Below are 27,942 nucleotides of genomic sequence, written 5' to 3' on the forward strand. Positions count from 1 at the left end.
GCTTCCGGCCGGTGCTGGGCAACCAAGCTCATGCGCCGTAGCTCTTCAGCTCGGGAAGGCTATATTTAGCAGGTTTCCGGAAGTTGCAGGACTGGCTGTGAGGCGGTCCTTCCTCGCTGCCTTCAGTCCCTAGTGTCTGGGTCCCCGCCCTCCAGCCGCCTTTGAGTCGTGCCTGGGTCCTCGCCCTTGCCTCAGAACCGCGAAGAAAGGACGCTCGCGTGTTTGCTAGGAAACCTAGTTGGGAGTGCGAGGCAGAGAACGTTCAGCACCTTTGTTCCTCCCGAACCCTCGGGACAGAGGCAGGGTTCTGAGGGCAGGGATTCCCCCTCGTCTTGGCCCCACCGCCCGGGCTGGGCACTAAACTCGGGCCGCGGCGGGGCGAGCGAGGCGGGCTCCGGAGGGAGCTGACGCCTGATGATGGCGCAGGTAGACACACCTGCCCCTTCTCGGGCGGAAATAAAGTCTTGTTTTGTGTTCGTTAAACTTTCGCCGCTAGGCCTCTTATGGCTTCCCCGGAGGCCACTGGTCTGTTTTCAGACGTTCACGTTCCCTCTGCCCCGCAGGTAACCTGTAACCGTTTTGTCTTTCAGTCCAACATGTTCACCGTGGCTGATGTGTTGAGTCAAGATGAACTGCGCAAAAAGCTATACCAGACGTTTAAGGATCGGGGTATACTGGATACACTCAAGGTATCGGATTTAGGCGTATCTGTGTCAACTTTTACAAGTGTAACCTGTAACAGGTAGTTCAAATTCAATCAAGGTTTAGGTTTTAATAATCGTATGATACATAGATTGTATTGGTGAATTACATTTTTATATTCCCGAATAACTCTGTATCCTGAAACATTACAGTCTCTTGAAAATGTTTGAGAAAATGTTGAGTTTGAGTCGTCTTAAAGGAGCATATTCAAATAATTAATTGAACTGACAATAAGATAGGAGAAGGAAATATTTATATAATGAACACAGTAAGATTAGGCTTGTTTTATAAATATGGCTTATAGGTTCCTAAATTAATAAGTGGGTTTGTAATACATTTGGATGAAGGACATTGACACCATATAGAAAATACTAGTGTACTGCTTAATAATAGTTTGGGAAATGAAAAATTTCATCTTTAAACTATATTGAAATGTATGAATGTTTAGTTTGGGCAGAAAATACCTATTAGTATGCTTTATATTTGGATTAACAGCCCGGAGTAGGATTAGCTCAACGTGTTTTCATTGAAATATGCATTTCAAAAGCATATTTTACGTTTAAAATATGTAGCTATATCCTGTGTATGTATCCTTTTTAAATTTAAATTATATGGTGAGCATTTCCCTGTTTCCTTAAAAGTTTTTTGAAATCTTCATTTTCAGTGGCAACAGGCTTATCTTTGGATATTTTTGTAATGTATATAGCAGTCCCCTGTTGTTGAATATTTTGGTTATATTCTCCAACAGTCCACAGAGGTGTGATGAAGTGGCAGAATTTTTTCCTATACTTAATATCCCAATCGTAAGCTGCTGAAATGGGCTTCTAGGGAAGTGAAGTTATGAGTCTGCAAGCGGATCTGGCTAACCACCCGTTTCATTTGGAAGCTGGGGAAAGAAAGCTTTTTCTAGAACCCACTGGACTGCTTGTCTCACGGGGTAAGACAAAGTGTGCAGGGGAAGGTTTCTAACTTCTGGCCATGGATCTAGAACCATTATGGAAATAGAAGGAAAGTTTCCAGTGAATGTAGCTCATCTGTGTATATATCTAATGAAACAATCCTGCTGAAATTTCTTTCCCTTGTGTTTCTTTTTTATTTTTGTTTTTATTTTATGCTAGACACAACTTCGAAACCAGCTAATTCATGAGTTGATGCACCCTGTATTGAGTGGAGAACTGCAGCCTCGGTCCATTTCAGTAGAAGGGAGCTCCCTCTTAATAGGCGCCTCTAACTCTTTAGTGGCAGATCACTTACAAAGATGTGGCTATGAATATTCACTTTCTGTTTTCTTTCCAGAAAGTGGTTTGGCAAAAGAAAAGGTAAAGTCTTTCCTTTTCTGTTTCTGAAGTTTTTATTAACAGGTTCTTCCTCTGCTGACAGTAAAGTGCTGTATGATAGCTAAGTGCTCCTCGACTAGGTCCATTTCTATTTCCTCTTTGAATTCACATTGTACCTGCACATAATATATTTGTTATATAACAAGTGGGTACTAAATTTGAAATTAATTTCTTGGCATCTCATTTAGTCTCACGTAAAACAGTGATGTATAGAATCTCTAAATGTTTCAGACCTATAATTGATCTATCTATCCTCTATCTTGTCTAATAAGACTCTGCCAATCTGCTGAATGTCTGCTGTAAGCTTGGCACTGTGATAGGCACACTGCAGATGTTTTGTGTGTTACGGATGAGGAACCAGACTCTGGAGAGGTGAATCAATTTGCCCAACATCAAGTAACTTTTAAGTGACAATGCAGGGTGGTAAATCTAGATCTCTAACATGAGCTCTTTTTTTCCTGCACTAGTTTCTTCAGATGTTTCTCTTCTTTGTAATTAGATAAGTGAGAAATACGTAATTTAAAAAATCTGTAAAGTTCTCAAATATTAAAAACACTTGTTTTTTTTTAACTACTTTTCTAATTATTTTAACTATATTTCTTCACCATTACTGTTGAACATTAGTACTACTTTATTATTTTAAAGGCAGATACAGCAGACTTTCCCTGTGGATATGTGCGTGTTTTTTTTTTTTTTAAATAGACTTCATTTTTTCAGAGCAGTTTTGGGTTCACAGCAAAGTTAAGTGGGAAGTACAGAGAATTGCCATATACCTGCTGCCCCTACACACTCATAGCCTCCCCCACTGTCAACATCTTGCATCAAGGTGGTACATTTGCTACAATCTATAAGCCTACCCTGACATGTCATTATCACCCAGAGGCCATAGTTTACAGTGAAGGTTGCAGTGAGCCGAGATCATGCCACTGCACTCCAGCCTGGGTGACAGAGCGAGACTGTCTCAAAAATAAAATAAATTTCACTCTTGGTGGTGGTCATATGTTTTTACTTTCTTTGTGTTTTCTGTAATTATCCAAAAGTTTCATATTCCAAAGTTTTAGTGACACAAGCTTAGTACAGTATTTGAATGAAAAATAATTTGCATTTCTTCATAAGCAACCAAATTTTATTTGTTAGCATTAGGAATTTATTTATTAATTTATGTTTTTGAGACAGAGTCTTGCTCTGTTACCCAGTCTGGAGTGCAATGGCGCAGTCTTGGCTCACTGCAACCTCTGCCTCCTGGGTTCAAGCAATTCTCCTGCCTCAGCCTCCCAAGTAGCTGGGATTACAGGTGCCCACCACCACACCTGGCTAACTCTTTTACTTTTAGTAGAGAGGAGGTTTCACCATGTTGGCCAGGCTGGTCTCGAATCCTGACCCCAGGTGATCTGCCCACCTCAATCTCCCAAAGAGCTGGGATAACAAGCATGAGCCCTCGTGTCTGGCCTGGAATTCATTTTTAATACATCATTCTCTAACTTTCTAATCACTTTATACTTTTACTTATTGTGTAATAGTCAATAATACAATTATATAGCAGGAATTAATCCCATTCATACAACTTAACGGTTTCTACTAATGTAAAATGCCCATGCAGAATATTTACTTTAAAGGAAAACCAATTGAAAACAAATATCAGTGTTCTCAGAGCAGACATAGTGAATGATATATACTGTAGTAGAAATATATTTTAATAGCTACCCAAAATGTCTGTTTAACAATATTTTAAGTACATTTTAATTACGGTTTTAAGGACAGTAAAAATCTATTTACATTTTTAAACAATACTTTTTTAAAAATTGTAATTGAATGACCCAGGAACTCAGTCATGTATTCATTGGTTCATCAGATATTTCAGTGTCATCTGTAAGGCATTAAACATTTCTGTTAGGCATATCATCTTTGATGTGAAGTACTTAGAAGTTAATTAGATGATAAAGATATTTTATCCTTTTGACCTTGATATGTTTATAGTAATTTATTTAACAGTGTAAGAAAGAGCTTGAAATTTGCTTTATTAGCATAGTTATAATCTTATTTAATCTGAAGGATGTTTCTTAATTTCATATTCAGAAACATATCCTAATTTATCATTTAAACACTGATATAAAAATATGTCTACTTAGTAACCTGTTTTTTCTTAAGGTATTTACTATGCAGGATCTATTACAACTCATTAAAATCAACCCTACTTCCAGTCTCTACAAATCACTGGTAAGATGGCTTAGTTTCTGTAATCTACTTTGGTTTGTTAATTATAACTGAATAGCTGAATAAAAGTGAAATATTTTCTTTTAACAGGTTTCAGGATCTGATAAAGAAAATCAAAAAGGTAGGAGCCGTCATCTTTGTAGAGAACAGCAACAGTTTTCTATGTACTTTTTCCTCTAAAAGAATGAAGCAAATTTTTAGGGAGAAGAGTAAAATTTAATTTGATTTAAATTATTTGATTTCCCTATATTTCCATTTTTGTAATAACTTTTAGATATTCAAATAAAAAAACTGCAGACAGTATCAAAGGCCCTACAGACAGGCTGAAAGATACTGTTTGTAAAAATACCCACTGTTGGGAATATTTCTGCAAAAAAAAAAAAAAAAAAAAAAAAACAACTTTTAGGCCAAGTGTCTTTGTATACTAGGTATCCCTCTCAAGTATAATTGGTAGGGTATTAGATGTATTAATATTTCCTTAAAGAATGAGAGTTGTGTTCAGTAATGTGTTATATATCTTTTGTTCTTAAATGTTTATACAGGCCGGGCGTGGTGGCTCACGCCTGTAATCCCAGCACTTTGGGAGGCTGAGGCGGGTGGATCACCTGAGGTCGGGAGTTCGAGATCAGCCTGACCAACCTGGAGAAACCCCGTTTCTACTAAAAATACAAAAAAATTAGCTAGGCGTAGTGGCGCATGCTTGTAATCACAGCTACTCAGGAGGCTGAGGCAGGAGAATCGCTTGAACCCGGAAGGCAGAGGTTGCGGTGAGCTGAGATCACGCCATTGCACTCCTGCCTGGGCAACAAGAGCAAAACTCCGTCTCAAAAAAAAAAAAAAATGTTTATATAGACCTAATAAGTTGCCTTAATTTTGGCCTTGATAATAGCCATTCATAGAGTCCATAACTACTGTGGGTTTCAGGCCATTGGTTAGACTTGATGATGGGCTTTGTAGCACGAACATAAGCTGGCAACTTGGCTTTGATGCATAGTTATTCTTTAGGTCTTTTAAAATAATCTGTTAGTAATAGTCCTTTTGTGTTGGTACACCCTTGGATTTTGTCTGTTGCCTGCACTATCATCCCCACAAGGACATTCATTTATTCATCCATTCATTCGCCAATTCATTTAGAACTTAATCATTTGAATACTTATTTTCTGCCAGCCATTAAGTCTGTGACTTAATCACCAAGTCTCTTGGTAGTAATGTTAGCAGAATATAAATAAATTGGAGCACAAGATATTCTGGACTGCCCGCAAACTAGACCATCTCTACTGAAGTTCAGTATGGTAAATGATCCTATATTCTGTACTCTAAGTATCGTCCAGTGTAACTCTCTGTGATTATGGAAATGTCTGTATCTATGCTGTTTAATGTGGTAGCTGCTATCCTCATGTGGCTTTTGAGCCTTGAAATGTGGCTAGTGTGACTGGATAACTGAATTTTTAATTTACATTTAATTAGCTACACGTGCATAGTGACTACCATATTAGCATAAATCTGAGGTATATAGCTAGTATCTTTTGCTTAACTATTACTTCAAAAGGAAATTTGTGGCTTGAAGGGATATTAAGAAATAATCTATGGGCCAGGCACAGTGGCTCATGCTTGTAATCCCAGCACTTTGGGAGGGCAAACCTGGCTGATCACTTGAGGTCAGGAGTTCAAGACCATCCCAGCCAACATGGTGAAACCCCATCTCTACTAAAAATACAAAAATTAGCCAGGCGTGGTGGTGAGTGCCTGTAATCCCAGCTACTTGGGAGGCTGAGGCAGGAGAATCGCTTGAACCAGAGAGGCGAAGGTTGCGGTGAGCCAAGATAGCGCCACTGCACTCCAGCCTGGGTGACAGAGCTGGACTCCATCTCAAAAAAAAAAAAAAAAAAAATCTATGTAGTTACTATAGATACATTATCCTTAACAGTAGTTTTTCCATGGCCGGGCGCAGTGGCTCACGCCTGTAATCCCAGCACTTTGGGAGGCTGAGGTGGGCGGATCACGAGGTCGGGAGAGCAAGACTATCCTGGCCAACATGGTGAAACCCCGTCTCTACTAAAATACAAAAAAAAAGTTAGCCAGGCCTGGTGGCGTGCACCTGTAGTCCCAGCTATTTGGGAGGCTGAGGCAGGGGAATCGCTTGAACCCAGGAGGCAGAGGTTACAGTGAGCCGAGATCACGCCACTGCGCTCCAGCCTAGCGACAGAGCAAGACTCCGTCTCAAAAAAAAAAAAAATAGTTTTTACACAGTCTCTTTAAATGCATCTGGTTCAGAAAGACATCTGGCCAACAGCCCTTACCAGCTTCACCTAGCATCCCAGTAAAATTTCTGGAAGCCAGAAAAACTATGAGTAGCAGATAGGTCAGGCATCCTAGTGCCAAAATTTGGATAGAACTCTTAGCTAACAAAATAGCTCCTGGTAAGATAACATTTTTTTAAAAATTGGTGTCTTCTAATTAGCTAACAGAAAACATGTAGGAAGATATTGTGTACTTAACCGTTGTCTGTCTCCTGACTCAGACCTATGGTCTTATCCTACCATATCTATGCTCAGGGGGTGCTAAGCTGTTGAATGGCCTTGGTACTTTTCCTCCTAGATTCTAGTCACCCATTCTTCCCACTGCTAATTTTCCTTTCAGAGATAATGATATCTGTTATGCGTGTCTGTGTGAAGAGACCACCAAACAGGCTTTGTGTGAGGAACAAGGCTGTTTATTCACTTGGGTGCAAGTGGGTTGAGTCCGAAAAGAGGGTCAGTGAAGGGAGATAGGAGAGGGGCAGCTTTATAGGGCTTGAGTAGGCAGTGGAAAGTTACAGTTAAAGGTGGTTATTTATTGTTAGCAGGGGAGGGGGTCCCAAGGTGCATGGTGGAGAGATCTTGGGACTCATTGTCCAGAAGAAGAATGTCACAAGGTCGATTGATCAGTTGGGGCAGGGCAGAACAAGTCATAATGGTGGAATGTCGTAAGGTTGGTCAGTCAGTTAAGGCAGGAGCTGTTTCACTTCTGTGGTTTTTTAGCTGGCCATCTGGACGTATATATGCAGGTTACGGGGGTTACAATGGCTGAGCTTCGGCTCAGAGGCCTGACAATATCCAGAAAATGATGTGCACAAAATTTGGATGAGGGAAGAAAATTTGGACATTGGCCCTTTGCTTTTTGGAAGTTAAAATTCTTATCTGCAATTGGCAAAAGAATAAGACATATACATCAATGGGGACAGAATTAGGAAGTCCAGAAATACATCCACACAAATATAGTCAATTGATTTTTTTTTTTTTTAACAAAGGTGCAAAGGCAATTCAATAGAGGAAAGATAGTCTTTTCAACAAGTGGTGCTGTAACAGTTGGATATTCATATGCGCAAAAATGAACCTAGACACAGATCTTATTTATTATACCTTACACAAAAACTAACTCAAAATGAACCATAGACCTAAATGTAAAATGCAAAACTATAAAACTTCCGGATGAGAACAGTAGAAAGTCTATGTGATCTTGGGTTTCGTGATGAGATGTAACACCAAGAGCAAGATACATGAAAGAAAAAAGTAGATCAGTTAGACTTTATTAAAATTAAAAACATCTCTGTGAAAGACACTGTTCTTTTTGTTTTGTTTTTGAGACGGAGTTTCACTCTGCCACCCAGGCTGGAGTGCAGTGGCGTGACCTCGGCTCACTGCAGCCTCCGCCTCCTGGGTTCAAGTGATTCTCCTGTCTCAGCCTCCTGAGTAGCTGGAACTACAGGCGCCTGCCACCACGCCTGGCTAATTTTTTTGTGTTTTCAATAGAGATGGGGTTCACCATGTTGACCAGGCTGGTCTCGATCCCCTGACCTCAGGTGATCGCCCGCCTCAGCCTCCCAGACTGCTGGGATGACAAGCGTGAGCCACTGCACCCTGCCAAAAGACGCTGTTAAGAGAATGAAAGACCCAGTGTCAAAACCCATAGAGCTTTATGTCATCAAGAGTGAACCTTAATGTTTGCAAATTTAGGTCAGGTGATCCCAGGATGGTATGCAGACTGTGACAAAATCTAATCCCCTTCCTGAAGGGAGTGGGGGTGGGGGAAAAGGTGCTGAGCTAACTACTGTTTTTAGTTCCAAGAAACTAAACATTTCTTAAGTAATTTATGCTTGTGGTTTAAAACAAAGTTTCAAACTATTCAGAAGGATATAAAGTGAAAGCAAAGTAGCAGTTTCTGCCCATGTTCTCTAATCTCACGCTCCACTGATAACTAGAATTAACAGTTTCACTCCACTGATAACTAGAATTAACAGTTTCTTGTTTATCTTCTAGAATTGTTTGAGGTTGAAACTATGTATTTGTAATTAAAACACAATCAATTGGGATTATATCATAGATACTGTATGCAATTTGCTTTTTTTAATCCACCAGTGTATCTTTCTGTAGCAGTATAGACTAATTATTTTTAAATAATGTATTTAACTCCCTATTGATGGAGATTTGGTTGTTTTATTGTTTGCTTTTTGCCATTACAGGTAACCAATGTGCAGTGTGCACCCTTTGTGCCCTTGTGAAAGTATACCTGTGTAAATTCATAGAAGTGGAATGACTAAAGGGCACATGCATTTCGAATATATATAAGCACTGACAAATTTCTCTTCCAAGTGAATGAGTATAGCTATATATCCACTCCCTTGCCAACACTTAGCATTATACAAGTTTTAATCTTAGCAGTGTTATAGGGAAAATAATGGTTTCTCTGTTGTATTAATTTGCATTTATGATTTTGTTCATGTTTATTCAGCATCTAAAAATTGTGTTCATCTTTGACAATGTAGTTTTTTCTGCAAACTACCCGTGTTTTTCCCCATTTTTCTGATTTTTTTTTTTAAACTGATTTGTAAGAGTTCTTTGATGTTATGAAAATGTCATCACTTTAGTCTTGGTTATGCCTCCATATTATTGCAACTATTTTTCCCAGTGTGTTATTTTTTATTTTATGCCATATGTAAGTTTTCAGTTTTTATGTAGTTAGATTGATAAATATTTCTCCTTATTCCTTCCAGGTTCTGTATCATGCTTGGGAAGGCCTTTTCTCAGATTTATTAAAAGATATGACTGGGCACAGTGGCTCATGCTTGTGATCCCAGCACTTTGGGAGGCCCAGGCAGGAGGATTGCTTGAGGCCATGAGTTTGAGACTAGCCTGGGCAACATAGCAAGACCCTGTTTATACAAAAAGTAAAATTAGCTGGGCGTGGTGGGTAGTGGTGTGCGCCTCTAGTCCCAGCTACTTGGGAGACTGAAGTAGGAGGATTGCTTGAGCCCAGGAGGTCGAGGCCGCAGTGAGCCATGATTACACCACTGCACTCCAGCCTGGGTGACAGAGCAAGACTTTTGTCTCTAAAAAAAAGGAAAGATATATAATGTAAAAAATGATAATGTCCTAAAACTAAGATTGTAAAAACAGTGACTGAGCAGTGGTTGAAAGTTCTGAAACAAAACTGTATGCATATGTTTTTTAGGTTTTCTTATGCATTTTTTAAAAGAATTGGCAGAATATCATCAAGCTAAAGAGAGTTGTAATATGGAAACTCAGACAAGTTCGACATTTAACAGAGATTCTCTGGGTAATTATAGCCTTCTTTCTTAATTTCAGTTCTGCTGTTTTCATTTTGAATGAAGGAAATTATCTGATTTACCATATTGTGTGATTGCTCCTTGAACTGGAGGGATGCAGCCGGCAGGCAACAAGGGAATTCATTTCTGGAATCATCTTGGGGGACCAGGAAGTGCTCTCCAGTGTCATTCCCTAGCCTCATGAATGCCAGGGCTACACTGGCCAAATCATGCAGGGATTCAAAGGCCCATATTCTTCCTTGTTTGTTGAGTTTGACTTCTCTTAACTGGGAGGTTCTTCCTCGTGTCTTGTCTAACTTTACAGCCACCCAGTTAGAAGATTATAAACTACTTGCTTTGCAAAGTACTAGAGAAGTCAGTGACTTATCACTTCATTTTATAGTTGAGGAAACTGAGGTCCTCAGAGGAAGAGCAACTTGGAAACACTCAGTCTGCATCAGAACTAATAGTGGAGTCCAAGTTCTCCCATCCATGATCTGGAGCTTTTTGTACTATCCAGCTGGTCTGCAGTACCATGCTGTCTGTCAGTTTCGTGCTCAGTAGAGATGGGAAACAGCTGTTTAAAACGATATGCTTAATGGATTTCTTGGCCCTTCCTTACTCTTAAATGGTAACTTGCAAGAAGATAAGTTCATAATTCATAAAATGTATTATATGACTATGCCTTTAATTAAGTGTATTTTTAATTCAATTAGAAACATATTACTTGCTAATTATCAAGCAGTGCTGTTCAGTGGTGTGAGCCACATACATAATTTTAAATTTTCTAGTAGCCACATTGAAAAAAGTAAAAAGAAACGGGTGAAATTTGTTTTAATAATATATTTAACCCAATACATGCAAAATATTATTTCAGCATATATTCAATATAAAAAATACTAAGATATTTCACATTTGTTTTTTGCACTGTCTTTGAAATCTCATGTGTTTTTTACATTTAAAGCACATCTCAGTTGAGTCTGGTCACATTTGAAGTGTCAATGGCCCCATGTGGCTGGAGAGTCCTGTATTGGACAGCATCTGGAAAATACAGAAAAGTAGATGGAAAAACATGTCTAAAGTCATCCCTACCAGAGATAAACACTATCGATGTTTTAATCTACTTCTGCCAGCCTTTTTCCCCTCTGTGCATACTTTTTGGGTGGGCGTTATACACGGTTGAGATTGTACTCTGGGTTCAGATTTGCACTTTGCTATGTGGTTGATTCTGATCAATAGTTGGTTTGAGGGCCATGGACTAAGGAAAGAGTCAGTAGACCTCACTTTAATCCTGGTTATGCTGTCATGTAGTCACTTATTAAGCTATATCAGCATTTGTTCTTTATCTGTAAAGGGGAGGGGTTGATATACGTGATCTTTGATTCTTTTAAAGTTATTGTTTTGAATATGTAAGTCAGCTTTAACCAGAGTCCAATAAAGAGCTCTCTGCCTTAGCAGTTAGAGAGTAGGAAGAGACTCCAGTATTTTCTGACTTAAACTGTACTCTTGGCTTTCTTTTTCCTCTAACATTTCATGATGAACATTTTCAAACATACAGAAAAGTTGAAACAATTTTAGTGAACACTTGTATACCCACCACCTAGATGTCACTATTACACTTGTGTTATACTTGCTTCATCATTTTTATCTGTCCATCCATTCATCCACCTTCCTTTTTTTGTATTTCAAAGTAAGTTGCAGATAATCCCTACACTTTCCCCTAAGTATCCTCTTTACTTTTGAACCAGAGGTCTGGCGTCTTGCGCACCTGACGATGTTTCTATGTCCTAATTTGATGTGTTATTTTTTAATAGCTGAGAAGCTTCAGCTTATTGATGATCAGTTTGCAGATGCTTACCCTCAGCGTATCAAGTTCGAATCTTTAGAAATAAAGCTAAATGAGTATAAGAGAGAAATAGAAGAGCAACTTCGGGCAGAAATGTGTCAAAAGGTAAACACATTTTGTTACTGTAAACAAGAGTGATGTTTTTGTTTGTCTTCTAAAGTCTTAACCATAGGTATATGGGAAAATATCTAGAACTTTTAATAACGAATGGGATACTGTACTGTTGTGCAATTTTTTTTTTAATTTCTGGTGACATTTGTTTATGCCTTTTGAGTGAATCCTACAAATACAGTGAATGAGATAAAACTAACATGAAATAAATATATTTGGACAGAGCATTAATGTTAAACCTAGATGTAGAGAGAGAACTTGTTCCTGTTTTTATAGTATAATAGTTGGTATTTTTAATTTTTTGTGATCAATTTGCAGTTGAAGTTTTTTAAAGATACCGAGATAGCAAAAATTAAAATGGAAGCAAAAAAAAAGTATGAAAAGGAGTTAACCATGTTCCAGAATGATTTTGAAAAAGCTTGTCAAGCAAAATCTGAAGCTCTCGTTCTTCGGGAAAAGAGTACCCTTGAAAGAATTCACAAGCACCAAGAGGTGGTATTTACAAATATTTTATGGGTGGCTATTTCCTGCAGCTATTAGTAGGTTGGCTCGAGATCCAGCAACAGGATGGTACAGTTGATGGAACAAGGCCCCAGAAGAGCAATAGGGACTGGGGCCAAGAGTGCAAATAGAAGGATGGTCCTTGAAAAGGATACACCAATTTGCTTCCTCTGAGACTGATGGAAAGGCGAGAACTGTGGAGGTGAACAATCAAGTTGGGATTATGAGAAACACACCCTAAATAAGCTCCATCTCCTCAGGCAGATTAGAGGGTTAGATCTTGGGTTTTAGGAGCAGATTGGAGGTGCAGAGTAGTTCCTGTGGGTAAGGGAAGAACAGCCCTTTAAAGCAGAGAGGACTGATCACCTGTACTGAGGGCTCAGCTGTGGTTGGGGGAGCCTGGAATTGAGAGAGATCAAACCAGATGCTTGTAAGTGAGTTTTCTGTTCTAGTTCTGGGGAGGATTTGTAAGTATCTCTCTGTCCCTTTTAGTGAGGGTGGAAAGATGGAGATACTTGGGAAGTGGAGCTTTTCAGAGCCTTATTTGACTAGAGAAAGGCAGCCTACTTAATCGAAGATTCTGGGGCTCTCTTGGGTAGTGAAGGGAAGCAGAGGAGAGGGCAGGTGGCTGCTAACCTAGGGGGAAAGGGAGGGTTGAGTGGCAGTCTCAGTGATCAAGGACTCGATCTGGATAGACTGGTAGGTGGAAGAATGAGGATGGTCCAAGATTACAGAATTGCAGGATGAGGTTTCAGGTGGAGACTAGAAACCAAATGCAGTATGCTGCCATTGGAGAGAGCCATGGAAATGAGCAAGGGTGAAGGTCCCTGGGGTAAAGGAGTCACCACAAGGGTCATCCATGTGACCATTTGATCTTGTCACCCCAGAAAGTAACTGGACAGGAGACAGAGAGGGTGAGGAGTGAGAGGGAGTCCATGTTGGCAAGCACGATTGGATCTACTCCTTTAAATCATATTCCTTTCCCAAGGGCGTGTCTTAGACCAAACTAGATTTACAGCACTATTTCCAACATACATCCAGAACTACTGCTGTCAGATGTTGAAAGTAGGAATGCTTCCCCCTAGTGTCCACTCTTGCTTGGGGCTTCTCAATAAGACCTAGTTGTTTAATGCTAAGGGCACCCCCTCTAAAATTTTGTATAGCATTTCTGGGAATTGGGTTTGCTTCAGCTATAAAAATGAATGTCAGAAGCACATATCTTTGAGATGATTGGATTGTGTTTAGACTAATAACTTCAACCTTCAAGATAGGTGACTGACTAGATCCCTGTTTATTTATCTGATCATCTGAAGGCTTTGAAGAAGATTGTCATCCTCATAAGAAGCACCATATCTTTATTCCCTCACCTGGACTGTCCATCCCCTTCTCTCCCTGATAAAAACCATAGTGTCTTTCAAGACCCAGCTTGGATGTCACCTGGGTGATGCTGTCCCTGACTCCCACTGAGCGACCCATTTAGGCCTCATTCCTGCATCAGTCTTTATGTACTTCAGTTACAAAATCATCACATCTTAGTGTGATTGTTTCTCACTCCCTGACTAAATTGTGAGGTCTTTAGAGATGAGGACTATATCTGTCTACCTTTTTATATCCAGTTCCCAGTATGCTGCTTGACATGTCATAGGTAGTTAGTAAATTCTTTCTCTGTGAACACACAAATGGAAGGATGGCCCATTCTTTAGGAGTTCATATGAGCTTGCTAACTCTGAGTCAGAATGACCCGTGAACTGAAACATTCAGACGACACCACCACTAAAAACCATGGGGATTCAATTCTTTTGGAGTTTTACTGCTGAATGTACATTTTGCTTAATTTTTCTTCCTGGGGAACTTGCCAAAATTTAGGTAAGGGCGCCAGGTGTGGTGGCTCATGCTTGTAGTCCCAGCACCTTGGGAAGCCAAGGCAGGCATATTGCTTGAGTCCAGAAGTTCGACACCAGCCTGGGCAGCATGGCAAAACCCCATCTCTACAAAAATACAAAAAATCAGCCGGACTTGGTGGCGTGTGCCTGTAGTGCCTGCAGCTACTCGGTAGGCTGGGGTGGGAGGACCCCTTGAGCTTGGGAGGTGGAGGTTGCAGTGAGCCAAGATCACCCCACTGCACTCCAGCCTGTGTGACAGAGTGAGACCCTGTCTCAAAAAAAAAAAAAAAAAAAAATTTTTTTTAGATAAGGGACTGAGAGATGTTAAAGAACTAAATAGCATAAATTTCACATGGCATGTTAGGACTGTAGGGTAATGGTAGTTTAACAGTCATTGGGGGAGTAAATTTTTATGCAACTAGAATACGCAAAAAGTATACCTTGAGTCGGAATCTCTTGAAGGTGAAATTGTTATCCTAAATGTCTGTACTTTGCTTTTTGGAATGTAGGAAGCAGTATATTCATTCAAATCTGTTTTGCTTTCATTAGCTTGCTTGCTAAAAATTAATGCTTTTCTATACAGATTGAAACAAAAGAAATTTATGCTCAAAGGCAACTTTTACTAAAAGATATGGATTTGCTAAGAAGAAGAGAAGCAGAGCTGAAGCAAAGAGTTGAAGCTTTTGAATTGTAAGTAATGCATGTTCATTTTGGATATTCAGAATGATGAGATTAAAAAGAATTACTAAATATATGTCTAAATATTCTAATGTTCATTGCCAAGTAGAGTTCTTATTTGTAAAGGGGATATCACCTAGAAGGTACAAATTAAGAGGAACAAACACTGGGGTTTTGTTTTTGAAATATTAAACATTAAGATGAAAAGACGAATGAGATGCTATCATCAGGCTACAGTAAGACCAGACAGATTATTTGGAGAAGCTGTTAATACTGGAACAGATCGTATGTTTTGCAGTTACATTCAGTCCCTCAGATCTGATAGTTCCGTGTGTGTATGTATAGTAACTGAATTCCATATATCCAGGCCTGCAGCTTTTACCAGCTGTGTGCTCAGAAAAGGAAGTATGGTGGTCCAACTTGACTTGTACTTGGTGAAACCATTTCTTTGTTACTCACTTTTTCTAAGTGCTCACAAATGTTTCATCCTTGAGATCTTACCTGGGATTGATGGCAAGTTCACCTGTCTATAGTTTGTGCAATAAGCCTTCTCTTCCTTTGGGAATCTGCTATTGACACCCATAGATACTCCAGGAATCTTAGTTCATTAAATAATTTGTCTCCATTAATGTTTTTTTCTCACTTCTATAGGCTTGATTTGTTTGATTTCAACTCTCTGTCTACCTTACTCTCTTTTTGGCAATAATGAAAAGGTAAATTGATCAAGAGAGAGAAAATAGGCACAAAATTGGGGCGGAGAGAGTTCATCATTCCTTTACCTCCATTTTCTCTACTCTTGTTCCCTCCTTCTCAGCATATAAACTAAATAAATGTAGTTTACCTCTCCATGGCTTTCCAGATTACCAGCAGAGGGAGCTAATACCTAGAGCCTTTACCTGTTCTTAGACTAGTCAGCATTTTGTAGCACTTCTCAGGATGGCTGGATCTCACCACCCGTGAACCTACCTCCCTGGCTAAGGAGTTGGCGCTATGGTTGATTTAAAGTCTCACTATGAAGACCATTCTATTTTTCAGTATTTGGAAGCCCTGATTGATCCATCTATCTTTTGCCCTCTCTTTTGGTACTTTTTTCAATATTCAATCAATAGGGTTTTTTGTTTGTTTTGTTTTGTTTTTAAGACACAGTGTCTCTCTGTATTGCCCAGGCTGGTCTCAAACACTTGGGCTCAAGCAATCCTCCTGCCTCAGCCTTCTGAAAAGCTGGGATTATAGGTGCGGGCCACCACACTTGGCTAAAGCTGATTGGTTATTAAATGACAAAAACAAATATTGTACCTTGAATATGTATGGACTAATTAATTAAATCCCACAGTTAGAAACAGCATTATAGAAGATTTAAGCACATAAGTACACTTACTTGTTACTTTGTAACTAATAATATCATTATTTCATCCCAGGATTGATTTTGGCTATTTATCACCTATAACCATTGTTTGAGTGTTTATTTTCAGTGAGAAACCACTTCCCTCTTGAGACTCTCCCACTCCCCTCAGCCCAAAGCACAGTCAGTTCTGCTAGTTTCGATATGATGTAACTAGGTCAGTTCATAAAATACACTGAGGACTTCTGGCTCTTTCCTTCTACTTCCCAGTAGTGATATCATGTAGCAGTTTTAGTCTGTGGAACTAGACACATGTGATTTTTTCCTAAATTTGTTAGCTCAGCTATGGTAGTTTATTTACTTTTTATATTTTTGTTAATTTCAGGAACCAGAAGCTCCAGGAAGAAAAACATAAAAGCATAACTGAGGCACTTAGGAGACAGGAGCAGAATATAAAGAGTTTTGAGGAGACCTATGACCGAAAGCTCAAGAATGAACTTCTAAAGTAATTGTTTAGCATTTTTAAATAACTAATATGTTTAAATTAAGTTGGTAGAAACATAACAAAAACTGACAAAGTAGTCTGTAACTTAGGCAAACTTTAGTGTTTGAAAAAAAAAAACAACATAGTTTTATCGATACAGTCAATCCTTTCCTGCATTTGAGTTAGGATAGTTTTTAAAAGATAAGGGCCGGGTGTGGTGGCTCATGCCTATAATCCCAGCACTCTGGGAGGCTGAGGTGGGCGGATCACCTGAGGTCAGGAGTGCAAGACCAGCCTAGCCAACATGGTGAAACCCCATCTCTACTAAAAATACAAAAATTAGTTGGGTGTGGTGGTGGGCACTTGTAATCCCAGCTACTGGGGAGGCTGAGGCAGGAGAATCACTTGAACCCGGGAGGCAGACGTTGCAGTGAACTGAAGTTGTGCTACTGCACTCTACTAGCCTGCATGACAGTGAGAATCCATCTCAAAAATTAACAACAATAAAAAAATACAGAGAAGCACATCCTCTGCGCTTCTTATGGCTTCTCTAACGTTTATTGTGGGCTGTGATTTGCTTTAATTTTCAGGACACCTTGTGACTTGCTTAGCTTGCATAGTTGATAAGCTGTAAAATTGGAATTATAACCACTTTTAGTTATCTTTTCCTCTACCTCACTCATACAGTCACAAGGATGGGGTTATCTGACAATATATAAATTATACTAGTGGTCATAGTATTTGTCAGTGAACATGTGCCTTGTATTCCTTCAAGATTCAGCAAAGCCAGAATCAAAAGAGCTAAAATTAACTATGTGAGGCAAAAAGTGATATAGGGAAAGGAAAATATGGACAACTATGGTAACTTTGGCTTTTCTGTAGTCTGAGTTTTGTCTATCAGTGAATAATATCTCAGTGCTACAACATTATGCCCATGTGGTAACATTTCTCTTCAGTGTGTGGGAAAGCATCTGGCACATAAAAAGTGCTCAGTTAATATTTGTTGTAAATGTGTCACGAGGAAATGATTCAACTCAGGTGCTCTGGGCATTTCTTATTTGGCCTCTTTTATTGCCTTCCTCATAATTTGTCATCGATATTCCATTACATAGTATTGCAAAGGTTTCTTGAGGTAATCCTTTAAACAAATCCTATTTTTAAAAAATATGGCAGTTTTTTTATCTATTGATTTTGAAATGATGTATTTTACCCACATCTTCTGTGTCAGTTTCTATACTAAAATAGCTAAAATGGAAGTGTCTGTAGTTGCTGAATTTTTAGGAATAAATGAATTAAAGTATGTGTGTTAATTTTACATAGTTATGGAGCTAGTGAACTATTTGGTGTCATTGTGACAGCTTCCACAGGCTGCATGGTGTCTGCCTGGCTTTGGGAATCCTCATATGACTTTGGCAGGTGTTGGAGTTTGGAGGCTCTTTGCCACAGGAGTGCTTCTATTTCCTTTTGGAACCAAAAGGGCAGCTGGTAACAGCTGGGAAAGGGAAGTGAAACTGTGAAAATGTGCCTTTTGGTATTGCTAATCCGGATATAATGCTCTTGGCAGTTGGCTCTCAGGACTGCGCTTAGTCCCTGAGCACAAAAGTTCTTACCTTGGTTGGGGGTGGGCAGATGGTACAGGTGGATTGGAAGTGACTGTCTGATTATCATTTGGGATTGAGTCTGTTGTGTGCTGTGTAAATTTAATTTACCCCTTTGCTCTTTGTGTCAGTTGAGACCAACTGAAAAGTGATTGCTTTCAGTAAGTAACCTTATGATAACACGACGCTTCATTTTGTGTGATTTGAGTTTTGGGACCCAGTTTATAGGATCAAGGAAGGGTTTTACTGGGCATTTTATGTTCAGGGGTTATATCCCTGGCTTTAGTATTGAGGACTTTGAAGTTTACACGTTGTCATGTTTAGCGCCCTCAGGTGCTCCTGTGCCATAGATAAGCTCCTGCACTGATAACAGTCTTTCCAGAAAAATGACTGAGGAGCTCATATTTAGTCACTCTGATTCTCAGGTATCAACTTGAACTGAAGGATGACTACATCATTAGAACTAATCGACTGATTGAAGATGAAAGGAAGAATAAAGGTGATGTTTGGGGGGGAAATAAGCTGTATTTTTCAGTTCTGCTGTAGGTTATTAGCTTCCCAAGTTGGGTCTTTTCTGTATTCTAAAAAATACAGCTTACACTTCATTGTTCATACAAAATTACACATTTTTTGTAATTTTAATTTTATAAATTAAAAAAAAATCATGGTCTTCACTGCCTTTTGAGGAACCTTCATGTTTAATAGTTTGTATATTCACAAAGGCCAGTGATTTATCATGGATATTTTATCCAACTTTATTTCATATATTTTGATAAATCTGCAATTGTCAAGAACGTAGCAGCAACTTATTGCTGTCAAGTACGTATTACTCCTAACCATGAGAGACTTTATTTTTCACTTACGGAAAACTTTAACTTCTCTGTCCTCTGTGACCTAGTTTCTTATTTCTTTTGCTTCTAATATATTTTTATGCTTTATAATATTTTTACTTGATGTATAACCTTCTGAACTCTTGTGTACATTGGCCTGAGACTATGGAAGTTGAATAATTTTTCAATCTTCAGATGTTTTACATTTCAGTGTATTTTTTTTTTTTTTTTTTTTGAGACGGAGTCTCGCTCTGTCACCTAGGCTGGAGTGCAGTGGTGCGATCTCGGCTCACTACAAGCTCCACCTCCCAGGTTCACGCCATTCTTCCACCTCAGCCTCCCCAGTAGCTGGGACTACAGGCACCCACCAACACACCCGGCTAATTTTTTGTATTTTTAGTAGAGGCGGGGTCTCAGCGTGTTAGCCAGGATGGTCTCGATCTCCTGACCTCGTGATCCGCCCGCCTCGGCCTCCCAAAGTGCTGGGATTACAGACGTGAGCCACCACGCCCGACCCATTTCAATGTATTCCTAGGAAATTGCTGTAACAAGAAGTTGAAGTTTTGGTGGAAATTTCAAGTAGATTCTTGGGAGGAAACCAGGGTTAGATAGTTGTTGTTGACCAGATACCCAATGTGTGGCTACTGTCTTTTTTTTTTTTTTTTTTTTTTTTAAGAGACGGAGTCTTGCTCTGTTGCCCAGGCTGGAGTACAGTGGCACAATCTCAGCTCACTGCAACCTCTGCCTCCTGGGTTCAAGTGATTCTTGTGCCTCAGCCTCCCAAGTAGCTGGGACTACAGGTGTGCGCCACCATGCCTGGCTAATTTTTGTAGAGAGAGAGTTTCACCATGTTGGCCAGGCTGGTCTCGAACTCCTGACCTCAGGTCGTCTGCCTGACTTGGCCTCCCAAAGTGCTGGGATTACAGGCGTGAGCCACTGTGCCCAGCCCCTTTTACTATCTTGTGGAGACTAATACTTCTTTTATGCATTAATACCATTACGTATGTAACAAATTATGGTTTGATAATATATCTACATAGACTTGTGTTAGATGAAGTGAAAACTACAAAATAGTAACTACAATATAGTAACAGACAGATCTTTGTCTTCAAGGAAGTTAAGAGCTGTGGGTATTAGGGCCCTGTGCTTTGAGCAGATGGTATAACTCTGGTTAGCATGTATAGCAAGTGGAATTTCACCACATATATGACAGTTATAGCTTCACATCACCTGTTGGGTAACAGGGTTTATTTCTTACTTGCCCGCTACATCTGCTATTTGGATTGTGAAACAGTGGTCATTAGGTCTGACATACTGGCCATAAATATTAAATGGCTTTTGTATTCACTAGGAAAACATTATGGTGTTTAATTGGTGGGCTCTTTTTTTCAGAAAAAGCTGTTCATTTGCAAGAGGAGCTCATAGCTATTAATTCAAAAAAGGAGGAACTCAATCAATCTGTAAATCGTGTGAAAGAACTTGAGGTAATTGTTAAGCTTGTTGGTTTTTGAAATAGATTTTAAGCAATATATGAAATTTTAGTCATACATAATTTATCCTAAGTCATCCCGTTGAGATGTTTGGACTGCCATTTATATGGCTAAGAAGGTGTTGGCTGAAGTTAATTCAATAGTTCTTAATTTCAGTCAGTGTCACATAGGAAAGTGTAGATAGAGCTTTGGGTCCTGGAGTCCTGCCCACATCCTGTCTGTGTCTCTAACTGCTTGTGTGTCGCTAGGTAAGTTCTGTGACTGCAGATTCCTGAGCTGTAAACTAGGATGTTTTCCACATTATAGGGTTGTTGAGGGAATTCAGTAAGCTAACTTATGTGCCTAGTTCATAGCAGGTGGCCATTACTATTAGTTTCTACATCAGCCTGTTGTCTCCTTCTATCAGCAGCAGGTAAACAAAATTCCTGTCATTACATTGTTATCTTACAGATTAAAACAAAATGAGGTACATTTTTCACATATCATTGCTTCTTTACTTTTCTGTTCATTCATGTGCTTGCTGTCTGAAGGATGAAGCTGGAACTTTAGGTACTTACAACATATTTTGTATATAAAATTTATTTTAGCAACTGTGACTTATGTGAGAACTTTGTAGGCTTTTTACTCAAATATGAGATATACTAAGAAAAGGGAAGCACTTCACAACATTTTACAGAATCTTTTTTCCTTTCTTTCCTTTTTTTTTTTTTTTTGAGACAGAGTCTTGTTCTTTCGCCCAGGCTGGAGTGCAGTGGTGTGATCTTGGCTCACTGCAACCAACCTCCACCTCCCGGGTTCAAGTGATTCTCATGTCTCAGCTCCCAAGTAGCTGGGATTTCAGCCATGTGCCACCACACCCAGCTAATTGTTGTATTTTTAGTAGAGATGGGGTTTCACCATGTTGCCCAGGGTGGTCTCGAACTCCTGAGCTCAAGCAATCCTCTTGCCTCAGCCTCCCAAAGTGCTGCGATTACGGGCGTGAGCCACCATGCTCAGCCATTTTTATCTTACCTTTCATATTTAAAAAATATATATTGCTATGATGTGTGATTATTGTTGGGTTCTTGGTTGCCTCTGGAAAATGGGATGATAATCTTAGAAGGACTTGCTTCATGGGATGGGGCCTATAAAAGTTCTGCCCCAACTGTAGGGCGGAAGATAATTTTCGTTATTGTAGTTAGAGTCTTATTGTAGAGAATCAGACTTCTGTCTAGTGACCTTAATTAAATTGTGACACCATGCTTAAAGGAGCCTGCCAGCTTTTACTTTTGCAGTACTATAAAGTCATTATTCAAATGTAAATTTTCCTTTTTGAATTTTAGCTTGAATTAGAGTCTGTCAAAGCCCAGTCTTTGGCAATAACAAAACAAAACCATATGCTGAATGAAAAGGTTAAAGAGATGAGTGATTATTCACTACTAAAAGAAGAGAAACTGGAGCTTCTGGCACAAAATAAATTACTTAAACAACAACTGGAAGAGAGTAGAAATGAAAACTTGCGTCTCCTAAACCGTATGTTATTTTTCTTTTCTTCTGACTTGCATGTTTTAGTAATTCGCATTAGGTCAGTATTATAAAACTATGCTTTGTACTTGTATAAGGTAGGGGGCTTACATTGGGAAGATTTATAAAATTAAGATTCTTGGATTAAACTCTGCAAACCTGCCTCTAGGTGGTATCAAAGCTTCCCTTGCCCTCTGACTGCTGATTGGGTTTGGCCAGTGGGGACACCAGCCTCTACATACAGTGGCCCTAGGCTGGCCACTGTGCCTCATGGCCAAATGAGGCCATAGTGCCTGCGATTACCTCTTCCAAGTGCTCTGCACCACCTCCCTGTCTCCAGTGCTGAGAATTTCTCCCTCCTCTGATTCCCCAGGCCCAAGGAGCGCTAACAGTATGGCCCTGTTACTAGCCCACCCAGGGAACTCCACCATCCTTTGTGCATACCCTGAATAAGTCAACCTTTATTAAAGGGTTCTTAGATGACCTTGACCGTGAGAGCCATCTGCCTTCTGCCTGGATCCCAACTGCTGCTGTCAGATGCCCAGATCATATTGGATCCCAGGGCTGTCATCAACAGGTAGAACAGATAGAGAGCTCCTTCTGTGCACAGTAGAGGAGAGAAACAGGCTTTCAGGTTAATTTGAGAATTTGAAAGAGTTCTTTTACTTGGAGTAGGACTCCAGGGGTAATAAAGTTTGCATTAACATGCACTAAATTCTTTTGTTGTGAAATTTGAGAGTCAGGATTGCTCTGAGCTCATTTAATAGAATTATTATCATATTTATTGAGTCAGTACAAAGCAAAGAACACTTTAAAACCCCTTTAACTGTTTTTGTTAAGTTAAATAAGAAAACTTAAGGTTGGTAATGACTAGGATTTTTTTTTTTTTTTACCTTCTTAGGCCTAGCTCAGCCGGCTCCTGAACTTGCAGTCTTTCAGAAAGAACTACGGAAAGCCGAAAAGGCTATAGTGGTTGAGCATGAGGAGTTCGAAAGCCGCAGGCAAGCTCTGCACAAACAACTGCAAGACGAAGTGAGTATTGCTCTTCTTCAGTTCTAGTGTGATACCAGTACACTTCATAGTTACGTAAACTTGGCACAAGTCACACTAGTGTAAATCAGATTTAACATCAAACATTACTCCCCCAAATATGCTAAAGGTATCGTTTCTCATCTGAGAAAATTCTGCAGTGATAACGTGACTTTATATTCGTAATAGTAATAAAATGGAGAAGAAAGCAAACTCACCTAAACATAAAATTTTCTGAGTGCCTGATGGTGCCCACTGTTATCTCTTGATTCTCATCCTGATAAGTATTACAAACATTCACTGTCTTCTGATTTCTGCCTGCATGCCCTAGAGTTCTTTGATATGACTGAAAAAGATGGTGAAGAACTTGTTTGTGTGTTCTGCTTGTGTTTTTTTTTTAACAGGGACCCTGTTGTTTACTGTCATAAAGCTTCTTGGAATTGGCAGAACAAAAAGAGTACAAACATGATAAGAGAACTTTTCCTTTTGAAGCAAGCTGTGATTTGTTTTACATTGATTTCTTTTCCTATTCTGAATCTTTTCAGATTGAGCATTCTGCACAGCTGAAGGCCCAGATTCTAGGTTACAAAGCTTCTGTAAAGAGTTTAACTACTCAGGTTGCCGATTTAAAATTGCAACTGAAGCAAACTCAGACAGGTTAGAGACGTTTTAACCCATAAATATTTTTGTATGTATAAAGCTTCTGGTGTCTGTGAAAATGTAATGATCATAATTTATTGAATATTAATTATTGTTTTAGGGGAAAAGCCATAGAAATATGTGTCATCTTAGAAGTAAAACTCCCTATCCATTTTGGTAATACCATCTGGATCATCAGCAAAAGTATTTTGCTTCATAGGTGCCTCATGGCTTGGGAGAGTCTCATGCCCCAATAGGAAAGGCGTGATGGTAACATAGAAGTCCCCACATTCATTCTAGGATTTCCTTTTTTATTTGTTACCCCAATGTTAACACCAATTCAGTAGTTTTACGGATTCCTTGATAGATATATAAATATACAGGACAAGCAGGGTGGTTTAGCAAAAAGAATATTGCCTTCAGAATCAGAGAACTGTTCTTCTTTTGGACCCGTTTTGAAGTTGTTTGACCTTGGGCATGTTACTTTAACTTCCTTGGGCCTCAGTCTCCTCATTTGTAATGGGGATAATAATACCTACTGAGCCATGATGAAAAAGATGAAATGGGTTTCAGTCCAGTGCCTGGGACATAAAAGACACTCAGGAAATGGTTATTGGTATCATTTTATTATTGTGTCTTCACTGTGGATGCATCTCTGCCCCTTCCTACTTCGTAAGAAGGATATTAAAGTTCAGATACTTTATTCTTCAGTTGCTTTCAAGTTCAAAGAAAGTACGTATGTGTTACCAGTTCAACTGGGTCTGAGCCTTCCTTGTTCCCACCTGCATTGTTTCCTCATCAGCTCCTTGCTCTCTTCTACCAGCACTTGTTTTATTTTTATCTCTACTCGTTTCTGCTTTTTTCTGTTCCTCATTTTCTTTCAGTTCTGTTTGTGAAACTTCTCACAGCTGAAATCATAGCAGTCTCCTATCAATAAAAAATAGTTGAATGAGGATAGAACTCTTTCGCATGCATGTGTTGCCGAGGGCAAGCTTCTTTCTTGTAGCATCACGGGGAGGCATTGCAGGAGAGAGGGGCAGGTGCACTGGCTTTGCATTAGGAAAGCCCAGTAGCTCTTAGACCTGCTAACCGTGTGACCCAGCCTCAGTAAGCTTTAGTCCCCCATCTGTAAAATGGGAGCAGTGAGAGTTTCTTGACCACAGTGTTGTTGTGAATGCAGGTCCTCACTTCCTTATATGAAACTCGGGCCATATGCTGTGGATTTCGCAATAGCCCTGGGAGTTCTGAACAGCATCCTATAGTAAAGCACATTAATTATTTTGCAGTCAACTGTATGAATATTCATGCTGGGATAAATAAAGATTATAAATGGGTTTACATCAGTTCAGGTCAAACTTTTCAACCAAATGAGTTCAAGTCTGGTTGGGCTTTGCCACCAAATAAATTATGAATAAATTTTCAGTTCTCAGAGCCTTGTGGCTTTCAAAATTGTGCATAATGGATTCTGAAATTATATCGTGTTACAAAAGACATACGAAGCTGTAGCTGGTACAATAAGCTCTCAGTAAATGTTAGTGGTTATCGTTACCATGGCTTCAGAAACTGTATAGTGCAAGTTTGTCCTTATTACTCTCTTCCATTTTTCAAAAAAATAATATTCTCAAGTATATTTTCTTCTCTGCCTTGTCCACTTACTTCTGAAATTGGCTTTTTGTACCCTGCAGCCCTAGAGAATGAAGTGTACTGCAATCCAAAGCAGTCTGTGATCGATCGTTCTGTCAATGGATTAATAAATGGCAATGTGGTGCCTTGCAATGGTGAGATAAGCGGGGATTTCTTGAACAATCCTTTTAAACAGGAAAATGTTCTAGCACGTATGGTTGCATCAAGGATCACAAATTATCCAACTGCATGGGTGGAGGGTAGTTCCCCTGATTCTGAGCTTGAGTTTGTAGCCAATACTAAGGCAAGGGTCAAAGAGCTTCAGCAAGAGGCCGAACGCTTGGAAAAGGCTTTCAGAAGTTACCATCGGAGAGTCATTAAAAACTCTGCCAAAAGCCCACTAGCAGCAAAGAGCCCACCATCTCTGCACTTGCTGGAAGCCTTCAAAAACATTACTTCCAGTTCCCCGGAAAGACATATTTTTGGAGAGGACAGAGTTGTCTCTGAGCAGCCTCAAGTGGGCACACTTGAAGAAAGGAATGACGTCGTGGAAGCACTGACAGGCAGTGCAGCCTCGAGGCTCCGCGGGGGCACTTCCTCCAGACGCCTCTCCTCCACACCCCTTCCAAAAGCAAAAAGAAGCCTCGAAAGTGAAATGTATCTGGGAGGTAAGCCACCCGCACAAAGGGTTGCGGGGTGCTCTGGAGTTGGGTAGCCACCCTGCCCACGACACAGGGTTGCCGTGAGGGTCAGCGGGCCAGAGTGGCAAGGTCTAGTGTTTGGCACACAGAGCTGTTTAGAGAGTGATAGTTGCCTTGCCTTTGCTGCCTGTTGGTTTCCTGCATTTTATTATTGCCACTGCAATTTAATTTAGGTGCTTGAATCATGAGTTTTGTGGATCTTATGCATCATAATTGGCTATTTGTGAGGATAACAGTTTATTTTCAAACTAATAGAGCTCTTTAGAAACCACGTTGGTATCTTCTCCGTGCAATTGGTAATATTCTTGCCTTGGTTCTTTCTGCACCTTAGGTCTGGGCAGATCACACATTGCTTCCCCCAGTCCTTGTCCTGACAGAATGCCCCTACCATCACCCACTGAGTCTAGGCACAGCCTCTCCATCCCTCCTGTCTCCAGCCCTCCGGAGCAGAAAGTGGGGTAAGTATAACGTTCTGATTGATTAGCTTCAGCTGAATAATGTTACTTGCTCTGTCAGCCTTCACTTGTTTTACTGGGATTTTTTTTTTTGAGATAATTATTATAGATCACGTGGCAGTATAGAATTTGCAATCAGATTGCAAAATGATATGTCATCTTTGAGAATCATCTAAATTACCTGGAGGGAAAAAGATTGCTTTTAGCAAATAAGTGGATAATGCTTATTTGCTAAACTTGATATATGGACCATGCAATCTGGTATTAATAAGCATCTTCCTAGTTCTGTGAATAGATTTGGTTTATTAAGATAAAAAACAAATGTACAAAATCTGAAAGCAAACAAATGGAGGTTATTTCTAAAGTTGGAACAATTTTACACATCATTAAAAGGTCATTTTTAAAATATTTTGGCATTGAAATATAAACAGATAAGGTTCTGACCTGCATATCATTGAAATAAATTCAAACGTGGTAGCGGGCTCTGGTGTATGATTGTTGAAACAGGAAGGAGTGGATGTTTTTAGAAACTAGGCCACTGGGTCAGCCAGGCTATGATTTGAGTCATGAGCAGACTCCTACCCATACCTGGGCCCCACAGCAGAGGGAACTGACTCCTTAGCTCCAGGCTCGATCCCGGGCATCTGCATGTTAATGTAGTTCTCTGCCACATGGGCCTGTCATAGTCCTAAAGCTTTTTTTTTTTTGTGATAAGCCAAAAGGAAGGATAAGACACACACATATGCTGAGTTAGGGCGCTTTGCTCACTCAAGGTTGTGGTGTTGCATCTTCATCTGGTTCATGCTGATAGTGTGCAGAATTTTTTTTCAGAAATGTTTTATGGTTATTTCCTAGGAATAGCATTCAGAGTACAACATTATTCTTTATTAACAACTGTAGTACCTACTTCACAGCATGAAATAGTTACAAGGAGTAACTGATTAAACAGGTATTAATTGCTGAAAACAATGCCTAGTGGTGGTGGTGAGGTGGAGCTATTTACAAGACAGAGAAAGGGAATTTTGTAGAGCCTTTTCTTGAGTCACAAAAGGCTTTTTGTCACCTTGTACTCTTTGGTTTTCCATTATTGAAACTTCACGAGTTTTATCCTTCCAATCTAGTCTTTATCGAAGACAAACTGAACTTCAAGACAAAAGTGAATTTTCAGATGTGGACAAGCTAGCTTTTAAGGATAATGAGGAGTTTGAATCATCTTTTGAATGTAAGTTCAAATATAAATACCAGTTTTTATATGTTGAAAATCTAGAAAGCTTAGTTTTGGTGAAACGTATCCATTGGTTTAAAAAGAAAAGCAGTTACAAATTGGGTCATTATTTTGTGATACAACCACAAGTACAGATGTATCACCTCATTTTTCTACCATGATGATTT

General features: G+C 39.5%; 1 protein-coding gene across 8 annotated transcripts in view; it reads left to right on the plus strand.

Moving 5' to 3' along the window:
• Window positions 1–27,942, plus strand: part of OFD1 (OFD1 centriole and centriolar satellite protein) — an 83,781-nt gene that overhangs the window by 45,189 nt on the left and 10,650 nt on the right. For 2 of the 8 annotated variants that reach the window (XM_063601927.1, XM_003805693.4), the window contains exons 1-18: window positions 36–426; window positions 591–689; window positions 1,821–2,021; window positions 4,188–4,256; window positions 4,344–4,374; window positions 9,744–9,848; window positions 11,652–11,788; window positions 12,113–12,286; window positions 14,762–14,868; window positions 16,584–16,703; window positions 18,706–18,779; window positions 20,503–20,594; window positions 21,923–22,112; window positions 23,005–23,135; window positions 23,678–23,789; window positions 25,457–26,062; window positions 26,427–26,553; window positions 27,672–27,772. In XM_063601927.1, coding sequence (XP_063457997.1) covers window positions 415–426; window positions 591–689; window positions 1,821–2,021; window positions 4,188–4,256; window positions 4,344–4,374; window positions 9,744–9,848; window positions 11,652–11,788; window positions 12,113–12,286; window positions 14,762–14,868; window positions 16,584–16,703; window positions 18,706–18,779; window positions 20,503–20,594; window positions 21,923–22,112; window positions 23,005–23,135; window positions 23,678–23,789; window positions 25,457–26,062; window positions 26,427–26,553; window positions 27,672–27,772 — 2,488 coding nt within the window. In that variant the 5' untranslated portion in view covers window positions 36–414. Of the gene's footprint in view, window positions 1–30; window positions 427–590; window positions 690–1,450; window positions 1,640–1,820; window positions 2,022–4,187; window positions 4,257–4,343; window positions 4,375–9,743; window positions 9,849–11,651; window positions 11,789–12,112; window positions 12,287–14,761; window positions 14,869–16,583; window positions 16,704–18,705; window positions 18,780–20,502; window positions 20,595–21,922; window positions 22,113–23,004; window positions 23,136–23,677; window positions 23,790–25,456; window positions 26,063–26,426; window positions 26,554–27,671; window positions 27,773–27,942 lie in introns of those variants that run through there. The other 6 variants (XM_003805694.4, XM_063601929.1, XM_055106477.2 and 3 more) reach the window with 5 other exon arrangements.

This window comes from Pan paniscus, chromosome X (assembly GCF_029289425.2).
Source record: "Pan paniscus chromosome X, NHGRI_mPanPan1-v2.0_pri, whole genome shotgun sequence".
Taxonomy (NCBI): Eukaryota; Metazoa; Chordata; class Mammalia; order Primates; family Hominidae; genus Pan; species Pan paniscus.